Source organism: Mustela nigripes, chromosome 1 (assembly GCF_022355385.1).
Source record: "Mustela nigripes isolate SB6536 chromosome 1, MUSNIG.SB6536, whole genome shotgun sequence".
Classification (NCBI taxonomy): domain Eukaryota; kingdom Metazoa; phylum Chordata; class Mammalia; order Carnivora; family Mustelidae; genus Mustela; species Mustela nigripes.
Window position 1 is genome coordinate 168,608,562 of NC_081557.1, and position 16,110 is coordinate 168,624,671.

The following is a 16,110-nucleotide window of genomic DNA, read 5'->3' on the forward strand; positions in this document are numbered from 1 at the left end:
TGTATTGGGGCACAGCACAGTCAATCCACTAAAAAACAAAATAAAGAAGTACAAATCTATAAAAAGGACTGAAGAGCACTGATAATGGAAAAATATGGTGGTAAAATACAAAAAATTTATGTTAGCTTCTTTTAATATGGTTAAAAAGTAACTACTTAAAATCAGAATAACAACAATTTATTGAGAAGTTTATTATAAATATAGATGTAAACCTCCAAAAGGAACAAGCCCTCCCAACACCTTGACTTTTGTCCAGACTGATTTTTAACTTCTGACCTCCAATGTATAAATCATAAATCTGTGTTGTTTGTGATAGTCTTTTATAGGAGCAATAGGAAAATAATAGACAAGGGCATACCCTAGGTGTAAACTGTTTTTCTATTCACTATTCATTTATTTTACTACTGTTTTCCACATTGGATGTACCAGTTTACATTCCTAGCAGCAGTGCATGAGGGATCCTTTTTCTCTATATCCTTGCCAACACTTATTAATTTCCTGTCTTTTTGATTGCAGACATTCTGACAGTGTAAGGTGATAATCTCATTGTGGTTTCAATTTCAATAGGAATTGATTTGCACTTCCCTGATGATTAGTGATGTTGAGCATCTTTTCATGCACTTATTTGCCATTTGTATGTCTTCTTTGAAGAAATGTCAATTCAGGTCTTCGGCCATTTGTTAATCAGATTATTATTATTATTATTATTATTTGATGCTGCTTTGTATAAACATTCTTTATATACTTTGGATATCAACCCCTTATTGGATATATCATTTACAAATATTTTCTCCCATTCAGTAGGTTGCATTTCAGTTTTGTTGATGGTTTGCTTTGCCATGCAAAAGCTTTATATTTTGGTGTAGTCCCAATAGTTTTTGCTTTTGTTTCCCTTGCCTGAGGAGAGATTATCTAAAAAATGTTCTTATGGCCTATGTCAAAGAAATTATTGCCTATGTTTTCTTCTAGGTGTTTTATGGTTTCAGGTCTTATATTTAGGTCTTTAATCCATTTGGAGTTTGTTTTTGTGTATGATGTAACAAAGTGGCCCAGTTTTATTCTTTTGTATGTAGCTGTCCAGTTTTCCCAGCACCACTGATTGAAAAGCCTGCCTTTCCCCCACTGTATACTCTTGCCCCTTTTGTGTAGATTCACTGGCCATATAAGCATGGTTTTTTTTTTTTTTCTGGGCTCTCTATTCTGTTACATTGATCTATATGTCTATTTCTGTGCCAGTACAATGCTGTTTTGATTTTTACAGCTTTATAGCAGCGTATCTTGAAATCTGGGACTGTTATAACTCTGGCTTTGTTCTCTCTTAAGATTGTTTTGGCTAGGGGCACCTGGGTGGCTCAGTGGGTTAAAGCCTCTGCCTTCGGCTCAGGTCATGATCCCGGGGTCCTGGGATCGAGCCCCACATCGGGCTCTCTGCTAGGCGGGGAGCCTGCTTCCCTTCCTCTCTCTCTGCCTACTTGTGATCTCTCTCTCTCTGTCAAATAAATACATAAAATCTTTAAAGAAAAAGATTGTTTTGGCTATTTGAAGTCTTTTGTGGTTGCATATACATTTCAGGATTATTTGTCTAGCTCTGTGAAAAATGTTGCTGGTATTTTGATAGGGATTGCATTAAATCTGTAGAGTGCCTTGGGTATTTTTAACTAATTTTAACAATATTAATCCTTCCAATCCATGAGCAGGAAATATCTTTCCCTTTGTATCATCTTCAATTTCCTTAATCAATATACATCAGAGTACAGTTCTTTCACCTTCTTGGTTAAGTTTATTCCTAGGTATTTTATTCTCTTTGGTGCAACTGTAAATTGGATTGTTTTCTTTATCTTTCTGCTCCTTCCTTATTAGTGTACAGAAGTACAATGGAGTTCTGTGTATTTATTTTGTGTCCTGCGACTTTACTGAATTCACTTAATACTTCTAATAGTTTTTTGGTGTAGTCTTTAAGATTTTCTGAGTATAATATCATGTTGTCTGCAAATACTGACTGTTTAACTTCTTCCTTACCAATATAGATGTCTCTTATAGTTGTTTTCTTGTCTCATTGCTGTTTCTAGGACTTCTAATACTATGCTGAATGGAAGTGGTAAGAGTGGACATCCTTGTCTTTTTCTTGATGTCAAAGGAAAAGTGTTGTTTTTAATCATTGAATATGGTATTAGCTGTAGGCTTTTCATAAATGGCCTTTATTATGTTGAGGTATGTTCCCTCTAAAACTACTCTGTTGAAAGTTTTTTATCATGAATGGATGTTGAATTTTGTCAAATGCTATTTCTGCATGTATTGAGATGATCAGATTTTTATCCTTCATTTTGCTAATGTAACATGTTGAATGATTTGTGAATACTAAACCATCTTTGCATCCCTGACATAAATCCCATTTGATCATAGTGAATGATCCTTTTAGTATATTGCTGAATGCGGTTTGTTAATATTTTGTTGACGATTTTTGAATTCATGTTCATCAGGGCTATTATTCTGTCATTTTCTTCTCTCTCTCTCTCTTTCTTTCTTGGTGCCTTTGTCTACTTTTGACACCAGGGTAATGCTGGACTTGTAGAATGTATTTGGAAGCTTTCCTTCCTTTTCTAATTTTTTTGGATAGTTTGAGGAGAATAGGTATTAAACTCTTCTTTAAATGTTTGGTAGAATTCACTTGTGAATTTACATGGCCCTGGACTTCTGTTGTTGATAGTTCTTTCTTGTTTTATTTTTTGTTTTGAGAGAGAGAGAATCTTAAGCAGGCTGTATACTTAATGAAGAGCCTGACATGGGGCTTGATCTCATGACCTCAGGTCAATACCTGAGCCAAAATCAAGCATCAGACACTTAACTGACTGAGCCACCCAGGTGCCTCTCTTGGTAGTTTTTGCATTAGTAATTCAATTTTGTTACTAGTAACTAGTTTGTTCAGATATTCTACTTCTCCCTGATTCAGTTTTAAAAGATCCAGTTTTTAGAAGTTTATCTTTATTCACAATATTTTTGATACATCAAATGTGAGGGATTATCTCTTAAACCCACAACCAATTCTCCAACTCTCTGGATACCAGCTAGATGTACTACAATTTAATTCAATTCTGAACAGTAACTAGCCAGAATTTTCACAGATCAGATAAATTAAGGGCTTAGTCTCATAAGACTGCCTCCATTTCAGATGCCAGTCACAAGTCCCAGGTTGTCACTTATACTTCTGACCTACTGACTATAAACTGTGGGTCTCATAATCCATTTCTCAGTTTATTTTGCTATAACAGTTCACAGAACTCTGGGAAACACTTTACTTAAATTTACCAGTTTATTATAAAGGATATAAATAAACAGCCAGAAGAAGAGTAGGGCAATGTCTAGAAGGATCCTGAGTGTGGGAGCTTCTATACCTGTGAAGTGAGGTGAACCTTCCAGCAAGTGGATATGTTCACCAATCAAGAATCTTCTCTGAACTCTTTACATACTTCTATAAAGCATTCATAATATAAGCATGAGTTACTACTAACTCAATTAGCAGCTCCTCTCCTGTCCTAAGTGGATAGGCCAAGTTTCCAACCATGGCTTGGTCTTTCTGATTACCAGCTCTTATCCTGAAGTTCTCTAGGAGCCCACGAAGATTTATCTCATTAAAACAAACACTGTTCCTATCACTTAGAAATTACAAGGGACTTAGGACCTTTGAGTCAGGAACCAAAATCAAATACCAAATATTAGAATAAAAGATGCTCCTAGAATCCCTGTCATCCAGGTAATTAAAGTGTTTTAGGAACTCATTTCAGGAAGTAGGGGAAGAAACCAAATATATTGTTCTTACTCTGTCATACCTGGGAATTTGAGGTTGGTTTAACAGAATGGACTACTAATTAGTGTAATTCCTCAGATTAACAAAATAAGGGAGGAACACCACATGATTAACATAATAAATGCTGAAAAAAACATGTGACAAGGGCACCTGGGTGGCTCAGTGGGTTAACACCTCTGCCTTCGGCTCAGGTCATGATTCTAGGGTCCTGGGATTGAGCCCCACATCAGGCTCTCTCCTCAGCAGGGAGCCTGTTTCCTCCTCTCTCTCTCTGCCTCTCTGCCTACTTGTGATCTCTGTTAAATAAATAAATAAAATCTTTAGAAAGAAAAAAAAAAGTGACAAAAATTCAAAACCCACTAGTCATAAAAACTCTCAACAGACTAGGAAAATAAGGGAACTTCCTTAATCTGATAAAGGGCATTTATTTAAAAAAATCTACAGCTAACATAAAGCTTAATGGTAAAACATCAAAAAAAGTTTTTTTCTTTCCAAGAGTGAACCAAGACAAGGATGTGTTTTCATCAGTTCTATTCATTGTGAACTGAAGGTCCTAGTCAGTGCAACGAAGCAAGAAAAATAAAAGAAAGGCATAAAAATGGGAAAGAAAGACATACAGCTGTCTTTTTTCTCAGACAATATGGATTTTTACATTTAGGAAAAAAAAACCCTAAGGAATATGCAAAACTATTTGAACGAGTAAATGAGTTTAGCAGCTTTGAAGGATATCACGGATCAAAACTCAATTGAATTTCTATATAATATTGATAAATAATTGGATAATAAATTTCAAAATTTGATGTACAATAGAGTGAAAAGCATAAAATACCTAGGAATACATTTAATAAAAAATAAGCAAAATATGACACTGAAAACTATAAGCATTGCTGAGAGAAATTAAAGAAGACCTACATAAATGGAGATACACCATGTTCATGGATTGACCGATTTAATATTGATAAAGCTGCAGTTACATCTAATCTGATCTATCGATGGTAGTCAAAATACCACCAGCTTTGTCACAGATTTAATGAATTGTTGAACACTATATCAAAAACTAATGATGTATTATATGTTGGTTAACTGAACATAAAAACAAAACAAAACAAAACAAAAACACCAAGTAATTTAATGGGGGAAGGAAAGCCTTTTTAACAAAAGGAACTGAAATAACTGAATAAATATATGGGACAATAAATGAACCTCCATATCAAAATCATACCACATAATGAATTCATCTGGATCATAGACCAAGAAATGAAAACTAAAATAAGCTTCTGGAAGAAAACTTAGGAGAATACTTTAATGATTTTTAAAGTAGGCAAACATTTCCTAGGGAAGGCACACTATCTGAGGATTCTGGCTCCAGGATAAAAATCCAAAAATGATTTTCAGGCTCAACCATAGGCAATTACAAATGCTTTACTTGGAGGCTGCATGGGAGAAGGCAGTTCTCTTCATACCAGACTTTGTAAATAGCCAATGCACTGTAATCTCTGAAGGCAGTTGCTGTCAAGGACTCAGATCTCCCTGGCTGACCACACTGTTATACATATCCACATTTATTATCCAGACCCCACAACAGAGGTCTTTTATCAGTTGCCTTTAGCAGAGGCTTTCTTCAGATACCTTTCAAGACTTCATTTTAGAGGAAGATGAACATGAAGATATTTCCTGTACTCTAGTTGAGTACTAAGTGCTTTTTTCCTATTTATTTATTTATTCATTCATTCATTCTAACTACTTTTCTATTCCAGTCTGTTTCCACTTTGCCCTTCCTGGGCTTCCAGTTCCATTAGACTGAAGGAACTTTTACTCCAGGCTTCCTTGGTAGTTAGACTTCCATGTTTGTGCTGACCCACCTGACCCTCCACTATTCCATGTGGAAAAATAAAACATGGAAGAGTTGGTTCTTTCTTCTGTTCAGCCTCTTTCATATTCTATTGCACTAAGAAATTATAGACTTGACTGTTAGTTTAATTTTGGCTTGTTGTCTTAATTGACTACTACAACAAGTGGCTATCAGCCCACTTGAGCTCAGTCCATCCTCTGACAATATCCATAAAAGAAAAAACTGATAAACTTTATTAAAATCAAAAGTGTCAACTTATCAAAAGACATGGTTGAGAAAACAGAAAGGCCAAGAACAGATAAAACTCATACACATTAATAGCACAGCAGTTGCTAAGGAGGGAGTAGAGATTGACAGGGGAGTGACATGAAGAAATTTTCTGGGCTAATTCAAATATTCTACATCTTGATTAGGGTGTTGTTTACATAGATATTTATTACTGTCAGATGTACTGAATTGTGTAATTGAGGTCTATACATTTAACTGTCTATAAATCTTTTCTCAATTAAAAATGTTTAAATATTGAGAGAAACAAAAAGAAGAAGCACAAGGTCTTTGTATTGTCTATATTTGCAAAGTTTTTTTTGCGTAAAATTTTCAGTTGGACTAGAATGGAGAGGCTAAATATGGACTTATATTCCATTTGTTCAATTACACAGCATTATTTATTATCAATTAAACATTTTAGAACATTTGAATAATTTTCTTAACATCCAAAACCATAAGGGTGATCTGCAACTTATTTATCTATCTCAACCACAGATATTTTTGACACAAATATTTATAAGAAGGTGAGAATTATTCTATGTATTGATGTTCTAAGACATGAAAATATTTGCTGAACAAACAACTATGAAGTTGCTTACCTTACTAACAAAAAAAAAAAGGGTGAATGGAATAAAATACGCTTATTATGAAGCATTCTCTACAAGGTAAATCATAAGAACATCCTGACATCCTCAGGCTCATGGAACTGTTACCACCATTTAATATACTGAGAGGAAGTATATTTTACTGGGTAAAGAAGCACAGATTCAAGACTCAATAATTTTGAGTAACTCATCTCACATTTTAACATTGTAATGAGTATCATCTGTAGTCCAAGTAACACACAGATAGAATGTTATTACTAGATAAGAGGATTCCAAAACACAAGAAATGTGCAGTTAGAGACCAATTTATTAAGATTTTGTCATTGCTAAGGAGAGATAGCATGGGAAAATTCCCCGGGGGCTTTGCCATATAATTTCTTGTTGTAAAGATCAATTGGTACACTTTTACCATATTCTTGAACTTATTGCTGGCCAGTTGTTCTTTTTCAATTCTTTGGAATCATAGCATTTTAGAAGTGTCCAATCCATTTTTCACATTGCACCCAGAATAGTTTTTCTAAAATATAAATCTAATCATGTCATTTTTCTGTTTAAAACTTTTGAATTGCATATGGAATAAAGCCAAAATTCCTCAGCATATCATATAAGGTCCTCATATTTCATCATTGATCACTGAGATCACCCCAGTCCATTCACTCCAATATCTTTATCTCTCATTCTATCCTCTAGTCACTCAATTAGTACCCTACTTAGAGTTTAGATGGTCATACAGTTGCATACCTCTGTGTCATCCTTATGGTATGTTCTAAGCTTCCAGTGCTTTTTCCTCATCTGCCTGTGGGGCTGGTATTGTCTTATCCTTATGTTTATGGCCTCAGTGCATAAAACTGAATCTGTCATATAATTGTTTTTTTAGATACACGTTGAATGAATGACTTAACTTATCCGAAGTTCTCAAGGAAGTGGTCAAAATTTCCCAACTACCAGTTCATCCACTTTAGGTGATTTCACAGCTCAGAAACATTAAAGCAAAGTTGCTAAGTCTCAGTGATCAGTATTACTGAATGTTTTCCAAAAGTAAGTCACTCTTGCCTTGACTTTTTGTTTTAAACATGGTATTTTTCACAAGTCTACATTTACTGGGGTTTAGCTTTACTGACACTATTATTTATCTACATAATATTTCTGGATGATTTGCCCTTGTTTTGTCCTTTCACATATATTAGTTCAATTCACATGGACACTATAGCAGAATGAGATTAGACAGGGCAGAAGGAAGTCCGACAGACATCATCCTGTAATTGAGCTTAAAAAAGGTGGTGACTTTGGAAGCTGTCCTCATAACACCAGTGGCCAATATCTAGTACTGGATGGTACCATGAAAATCTCAGTACTTCTTCTAAAAATACCTGGCCACTATTTTTAGATTGTATGAGAAATGGCAAATGTACTGCTTTCATATTTATCTCAACTAGTACTAAAATGACACACATAGCAACACATGTCAAGAACTTTTAGCAACATTTTCTAGCATCATTTGTACTTCCTCAAAAGGTAACATCCCACTATATAACTATTACAAGGGAATAGAATTTGGGAGAAATTTTTGGCAAAAACAATATCTTTCTGCTATGTTCTATCTTCAAGAATTAAAGAGTTAGTATAAAGTGATGGAAAGGAAGGAGAAAGGAGAGGGAACTTAGATTGAATGTTACATGTTCTTTATGTATTTTTCAAATATTAAATGCTACATATACTTTAAAGGAATAGTTACCCATACTGAATACTCAGTACCAGATTTTGTGTCAGGTGCATTATGTATATTATCTTTAGTGCTTGTCATAACACTAAAGCAGAAATTAATATGCCAGAACTGGGATGTGAGCTTACATCTATGTTAACTAAGACAGTTTGTTCCAGCAGGAGTACTGCACTGAAAGCTTTCCAGTTCACACAGGCAGTGTGTGGTGGAGCTAGGACTTACTCTGTCTTGACCGCAAAGCCTCTGCTATCTACTATACTACACTGTCTCTCAGCAATGAAAGGAAATATTCTTCTTAGTCATAATATGTACTTAATACAGAAAGCTTACTTGACTTCTAAAGTAATTCCTCAATTGCTTTCGCTAACAAGGAAACCTATATGATTGATATCTACTTTAATAATTTATAGAAAGAGCCAAATGGGGGTGATTGCTGCATTTATAGCACCAATAGGAAAGCCTGTCATGATAGAATGGAAAAGTGAGAAAAAGCAATGTTAATGATGACAACAGTGTTAATAAAAATAATCATATCTTATTTGCTCTGTGCCAGTGCTCTGTGCTCTAAGTTATTTAGATATATTTATTTAACACAACAACTCTATGAGACAGGTACTATTATAATTTTCATGTAATAGAGTTAAGGAAACAAGGAGGTTAGGTCATGACCCTAAGATCACACAGCTGTAATTGGCAGAGTCACACACCTGAAACCCAGGGGATTTGGTTCCACATTCCATGTTTTTTACAACTAGAGCTACTGAGTGTCTCTTTGTAGAAAGAAACCACTAGGGATGTCTGCGTGTCTCAGTTGGTTAAGCGTCTGCTTCGGCTCAGGTCGCCATCCCAGGGTCCTGGGATGGAGTACAGCATCGGCCTCCCCGCTCAGCCGGGAGCCTGCTTCTCCCTCTGCCTGCCACTCCCCTGCTCCCCTTGCTTGTGTGCTCGCTCTATCTCACAGGCATATAAATAAATAAAATCTTAAAAAACAAACAAAAAAACTAGTAAAAACTTAAAAAAACTGCAACCCTATTTTGTTCCCAAGGTTACCAACTGAGCAGTGTTTCCATCATGTTACTCTCAATTGATATTCTGAAGCCATCTGCGTCAGCAAATAATTTAGTTAAATTTGCCCTTTGCTTATGCTTTTAAATGCAGATGAATGAGGATTTCAGTAAAGTACAATGTATTAATGAGTTCAAATCAATGTTTGATTCTATCCTGTCTTTATCTACAGTCTGTTTCAAGAATTAAAGTGAAATACAGAGTTGGCCTATCTATCCTTTTTCTGTAGACTTAAAAAGATTGTTTCTTTTAAATATGTTCCAAGCTTATGTCACATAATATTTTGCTTAGAAAATACACATTCAGTGTGTTTGTATGTGTATTAATCTGGAATCACTTCTTAGAACTTCCCAGGATCACTTCCAGTTCCTCCAAGTACCAAGTACAGTTAGGAAAAGCTCAGCGTGATGGAAAAAGAGATCTCTTCAGATCTATTTAGGAAAGACATCCCAAGTAAATATTCTTTGATTAAAAACAAAACACAGGTACACTTTAGGGCAAGGTCTATATTTAGATCCCTTCTGGGCTTTTTTAAGTCATATTTTTATTATACTATCTTTCTTCCCCAGCAGGAATTATATACAGTGACCAAGTAAATGATGAGCCAGAATAATGGCATAAAGGGTCAAGGCGATTCACATCAGTAGAAGGCATCCTATTTCCGAAGTAGGCAGAATTCCCCTTTTCAATGAGTCAGTTCTAACAAATGTTTTCTTTCTTTCTGATTCCAGAAATAATGATTTTACTTTAATGGACAAGCAGAGTTATTGTTAATATGCCTATACAATCTGACAACAGATTCTTTCACCAGTATTTAACAGTACTTTTATGTATGAAATTGGAAAGGTATTAAGTTTGCTTGATTTCAAAATGCATAATCAGCATTTCCTATTTTTTTTTTTTTTTACAACTGACCAGAAAAAGTCTTTTAATCCTAATCAATCATCCTCTGTTTACTTTGGCCTCTGTTTAAGTTGGGAATGAGAGGAAAACATCTACAGGGTACAGACAGTGTTCCTAGTTTGTGAAACCAGCTTCTTTTTTTGCTGTTCAATGCCAAAAGAAAAAATTTAACTTGATTTTCAAAAGGAATCTCCCAGAAGCACATATAAGAACTAAACTACTATTTGCTCTTATAAAAAAATTATTTAAGTTTGCTAAGTTAGATGATGGTGATACTTTGAATTTGGGGGAAAGAAGGAAGGAGAAGTTTTAAATAAATATAAGCATTTTTGTTATTATTTACTCAAAAGGATGAAAATTTTCTAACAACAGACAGATAGTGAAGTACCAAATATAGATCATCCACTAAAGATAAAAATCAGGTAGGTAGCAGTTTTCTTATTCCTCTCAAGAGTGCTTAGTAAATGCATAATTTTAAGGTACCTTTTTCTTTTCTTTTTTTTTTTTTTTTGAGGATTTTTTTTCTCATTTTTTAAAAATTTAAATTCAACTAATTCACATACAGTGTATTATTAGTTTCAAGGAGAGGTCAGTGATTCACCAGTCTTATATAATACCCGGTGCTGATTACAACACATGCTCTCCTTTCTTTTGTTCTTTGTATTTAGGCAAATTCATCTCTTGGATAACTCTAAGTGTATTTATTACCAGCAGTCACTTGTGCCTGCCTAAAAGTATGAACAACAATAAATGCAGCAGAAGGGTTGGAGCCAATGAGATGATGTTTGAAAAAAGTAGACTTTTCTACCTGAAAAATGTTTCCATTTCTACAAAAATATAGTTTAGTTTTTAGTTTCACAGATTGTTATATCCTAGGTAATCACATTATATTCATCTTTGCAACCACAGCAGCAAAGCTTAGGCCATAGTTGAATTCCCTATTTCCATACTTAGCATTTAACACCTAGGTTTACAAACTCTTCGCTTGTGAATATAATATATAGCTTAACCTTATATCACTATGTGCCATGGAATTTCCCAGGAGTGTTATGTGCTCTCCCAAGGGCACTGTGTTTCCTTTCCTCAAACTGTCAAATGGTTAGTAAGCAGCTATGGATAGGAGAGAGCAAAGTTCCATGTGGATTACATCTTTGTGAAAATACAGATTCTCAAACACCTAACCAAGTAGCCCATATTGACTCTCTAGTAGCTGAAGATAAACAGGCCTGCCCTAAGATTGAAGGCAAATACGTTACTGCCCCCAGATCATTTACCCTTTTGGTGGTATTACTGACTTAAAAGTAAACACAACCATCTAGTATGACCCAGGTATGTGCACCTACAATATTGGAACAGCAGTTGTGGCTGTATATGATGACAGAATCCAGAGAAGGAAGTCAGGGCTCAAGAAGAGATTTTGAAAGCTTGGATGATTATTTTTGCAAATTATTTTAAGACTGTCTCACTATCTTATAATTACATTTCATTGAGTGATTCTATTTATTTATTTCTGTACCTGGTAAATCAGAGAAGAGAAGAATGCACTCATTAAAGCCATTAGCCAAAAGCCGGTCCCGTAGCTGCTGGAGAATTGCTACTCCAATACAGAATGGGAAAGAGGAATTCCCAAGGAGTAGGGTATCCCAGAGGTGGAAAATCTTGTGCAGTGGAAATACATCTGTAATACAACAAAATAAAAATTTATCAATTACAATAAAAAACCAAAATAACAGAAATTAAAACAATAATAAGCTGTTTTACTAGACATATGACAAATGCCTTATGGTCAAAACTGTTTAAGAACACATAGTACCAAACTGTTTTTATAAAATGTTTATAAATGCTATTTTTGGTTTGGTTTCATAAAATGTTTATAGAATTCTTTTTATACAATATTTATTGTTTCCTAAGGCATCTTTAAAAATTGATAATCAGATTGGTCAAATAGATGACATTTTCTAACCTCCACCATTGATCCTGGTATAGTTGTTCCATTCATTATATTTCTTCCTAGAATTTTCTTGTTATACTATTTTCACAAGTTTACTTACCTAGATGAAATTTAGTATTATTTTAGATTGAGTGTTATTACATTTTTATTATGCATTCTAAATGACTGCTTTATTAAATTACCATAAAAAGTTTATCTCATTTTTTGCAACTTTGTGTTTTTTTACATTTAACGATAGTGCAGATATATTTTCAGGTTAATGCATACAGATCTACTCTAACTATAGTATTCCATATATCATTTGTACACATTTAAGCAGAATGTCCTCCATATTAATACCTGCAATTGATTAAACTATTACACATCCACATAATCTGCTTAATTTCTAGAGGAATTCTAGGTTTAGAAATAGCAAAAATATTAGTTACTAGAGGATCTCTAAAAATTGAGTCTCATTTGGTTTGTAAAAGTTGCCTTCCCCAAAACTCTATATAAATACTATTGCTATTGTTAATTTCTTTTTCAACAGAGGACAGAGATTGTATGGATGTCATAACAGGTAAGATAGGCATCCTATATATCACTATGCAACACTCATCCTTTGCAATATTCTTTTTGTTACCCTCAAAACAATTCACATTTCTCCCTACCCAACTGTACATTAGAATTACATAAGGATGCTTATATAAATATATCTTTTAATAAAACTGTAGCTATAATATACCAGGAAAAAAATGGAACTGTCCTTTTACTAACACGATATTGAAAGAAAAGGGAAAATGATACTTACGAGTAAACATGGTGAGAAACCAAGGGATAGCATAGAGCTATGGGTGGAAGAGGACAGGGGTGCCAGGGATGGACAAAAAAGAAATAAAATATAATTACAATGATTATCAATAGGCTGAATGGTAAAAAATATTCAATGCTTTGGCCTACCCCACTGATTAAAATAAGAGTGAATGTTGATCATCATAATTATTACCATAAATACTCTCTTAAATAGTATTATCTCTTACAAATGCTGCAGACAACACTTCTGCCAAGGATTATCCCACAGAATGTCTTCATTTCATCAAAGAAAATACTCAAGACAATGTCTAACCCAAAACAATACTAGCAAGCCAATTCCAAGGGTATACTTTCAGATTGTACAAAAACATTTCTAGGATTTTAATGGTCCTTATCAGTGTGGAGTTACCCTTAGTATTTTTGAGAATTGATAAGATGGTATTTGAAAAATGTACATAATGTCTTATAAAAAGGTGCTATGAAGTACATGCTTTCTATTACCACTCTCTAAATTAATACGAAGTTTCATAACAAACTAAAAGTAATAAGATCTAGAAATGAAATAATTTGGGTCAATAATTTGGGTCTATAGCTGAGTGACAAATTTATTTTCCTGTTTACTGCCTAGGATGAAGATAAATACACACACACACATACACATACTTTCAATTTCTTGACATTTTGAAAGTGAGAAATCACTCCTAATTTCTAAAAATAGAGTAAAATCTCCTTTGTCAGTATAGTATCAAAAATCAGTAATAATTTATAGAGAAATATGAAAAAACTCTAATTTTATTTTACTTTCTGTATGAATGCTGCCTACCATTAGACAAAGATTTCTGTACTACCTATAGGGTTTAAATAAATATTCTTTGAGCACCTATCAATTATGAATTTATCAGTAGAGTTGCATACATCTTTGCATAGCACATGACTGAATATTTATGCTATTAAAATGCTGGTCAAGAATACTAGGTATAATTATACACTATATCAAAATCCAAGTACTGTATGTGGAGTAAAACTCATTGCTCTCCACAAGATCATTTATATACATTGACACAGAGAGAGTTCTTTCAAGTGACATTATAAAAGGAAAAACTGAAGAGTACTAAGGTAAGTGACTTCACTGTAAATAATATGGATTGTAGAAAACAAAATACAACAAACTTAAATATTAGCTTCATCATTATTGTTTATCTTTTCTTTCTTTAAAGGACATGACATAAATTAAATTACAATACCTCTACCCCCCTGATCAAAACCAATTATTTGCCATTAGGGATCTTAAGTGAATTACTTCAGCAACATGCTAATAATCTGTTTTCCCACATAGGGAAGAGGGTATCATTGTATGAGGAATCTACACAAAGTAGGGAAGGAATCACTTCAAAAGATCAGAGGGAAAACTTGCCAGGCTCACACAAAGCCAGGAAAAGTTCCTCTTACCACCAGTCAGAATAAAGAAACAAAGTACTAAACAAACAAAAAACCTGTAATAAACAAGTAATTTGGTAGAGTACTCAAAAGAGAATATTGCCTTAGTAATATTAGCAAAATTATGCTCCCAAATTATGCTGTTGTGGTCTTATTTAATAAACTGTAAAATCAAGCTTTGAAAGGATCAAATTGTTTAAATGTTAGTTAGCTACATCCCCAAATAAAGCTCAAGAATATTTATAAGAACATATAAATATCCAATATTCAACAAGGTAAAATTCACAATGACTGGAACCTATTAAAAAATAAATACTGATAGTAAAAAGTAGCAGAAAAAAGTGATCCATAATGAGGAGAAGAATAATTCAATCAAAACGCACACAGAACTGATATAAATGTTCATAATACCAGGCAATGATGTTAAGATACTTTTTTTTTTTTTTAAAGATTTTATTTATTTATTTGACAGAGAGAAATCACAGGTAAGCAGAGAGGCAGGCAGAGAGAGGAGGAAACAGGCTCCTCACGGAGCAGAGAGCCCGATGCGGGGCTCGATCCCAGGACCCTGGGATCATGACCCGAGCTGAAGGCAGAGGCTTAACCCACTGAGCCACCCAGGCGCCCCTTAAGATACTTTTTATAACGGTATTTCGTATGTTCAAAAGTTAAGGATATTTATGTTAAGTAGAGACATGGCAGATAAAAAAAAAAAAAAGCAAACTTCCAGAGATGAAAAGTACGATGTTTGAGATAAAAATATACATACTGGATGGGATTAAGAGCAGATCAGACACTGCAGATGAAAAAATTAGTCAACTTGAAAACCTCAAAATAGGAAGTACCCAAAATGAAACCAAGTCAGGAAAAATAGAACCAAAAAAAAAAAAAAAAAAAAAAAAAAGAAAAAGAAAAAAACACCCTAAGCATCAATGAGCCACTTTAATCAGCTAAATACATATGTAATGAGATATGAAAAGATAGAGAGAAAAGACGAGGGAACAGAAAAAATTTTTTCAAGAAACAATAGCTGAACATTTTCAAATTTGATGAATACTATTAACTAATAGATCCAATAATCTCAAGATCCCCCCAAAAAGAACCATGAAGAAAACCACATCAAGGCACATCATATTCAAATTTCTCAAAATTAGTGGTAAAGAGAAAAATCTTACACCATAGCTAGAGAAAACACACACAAACACACATGCACATTATGTAAGAGTATCAATGAGACATTTACCCTAAATATACAAACGTAGTTATCCAAAGGGGCAGTGCACCCGAATGTTTATAGCAGCAATGTCCACAATAGCCAAACTATGGAAAGAACCTAGATGTCCATCAACAGATGAATGGATCACGAAGATGTGGTATATATACACAATGGAATACTATGCAGCCATCAAAAGAAATGAAATCTTGCCATTTGCGACAACATGGATGGAACTAGAGCGTATCATGCTTAGCGAAATAAGTCAAGCAGAGAAAGACAACTATCATATGATCTCCCTGATATGAGGAAGTGGTGATGCAACATGAGGGCTTAAGTGGGTAGGAGAAGAATAAATGAAACAAGATGGAATTGGGAGGGAGACAAACCATAAGTGACTCTTAATCTCACAAAACAAACTGAGGGTTGCTGGGGGGAGGGGGTTTGGGAGAAGGGGGTGGGATTATGGACATTGGGGAGGGTATGTGCTTTGGTGA

General features: G+C 34.2%; 1 protein-coding gene across 2 annotated transcripts in view; it reads right to left on the reverse strand.

Moving 5' to 3' along the window:
- Positions 1–16,110, reverse strand: part of TBCK (TBC1 domain containing kinase) — a 211,109-nt gene that overhangs the window by 73,234 nt on the left and 121,765 nt on the right. For both annotated transcript variants that reach the window (XM_059376957.1, XM_059376946.1), the window contains exons 21-22: positions 12,962–12,998; positions 11,737–11,898 (exon numbers count right to left, since the gene is read on the reverse strand). In XM_059376957.1, coding sequence (XP_059232940.1) covers positions 11,737–11,898; positions 12,962–12,998 — 199 coding nt within the window. The remainder of the gene's footprint in view (positions 1–11,736; positions 11,899–12,961; positions 12,999–16,110) is intronic.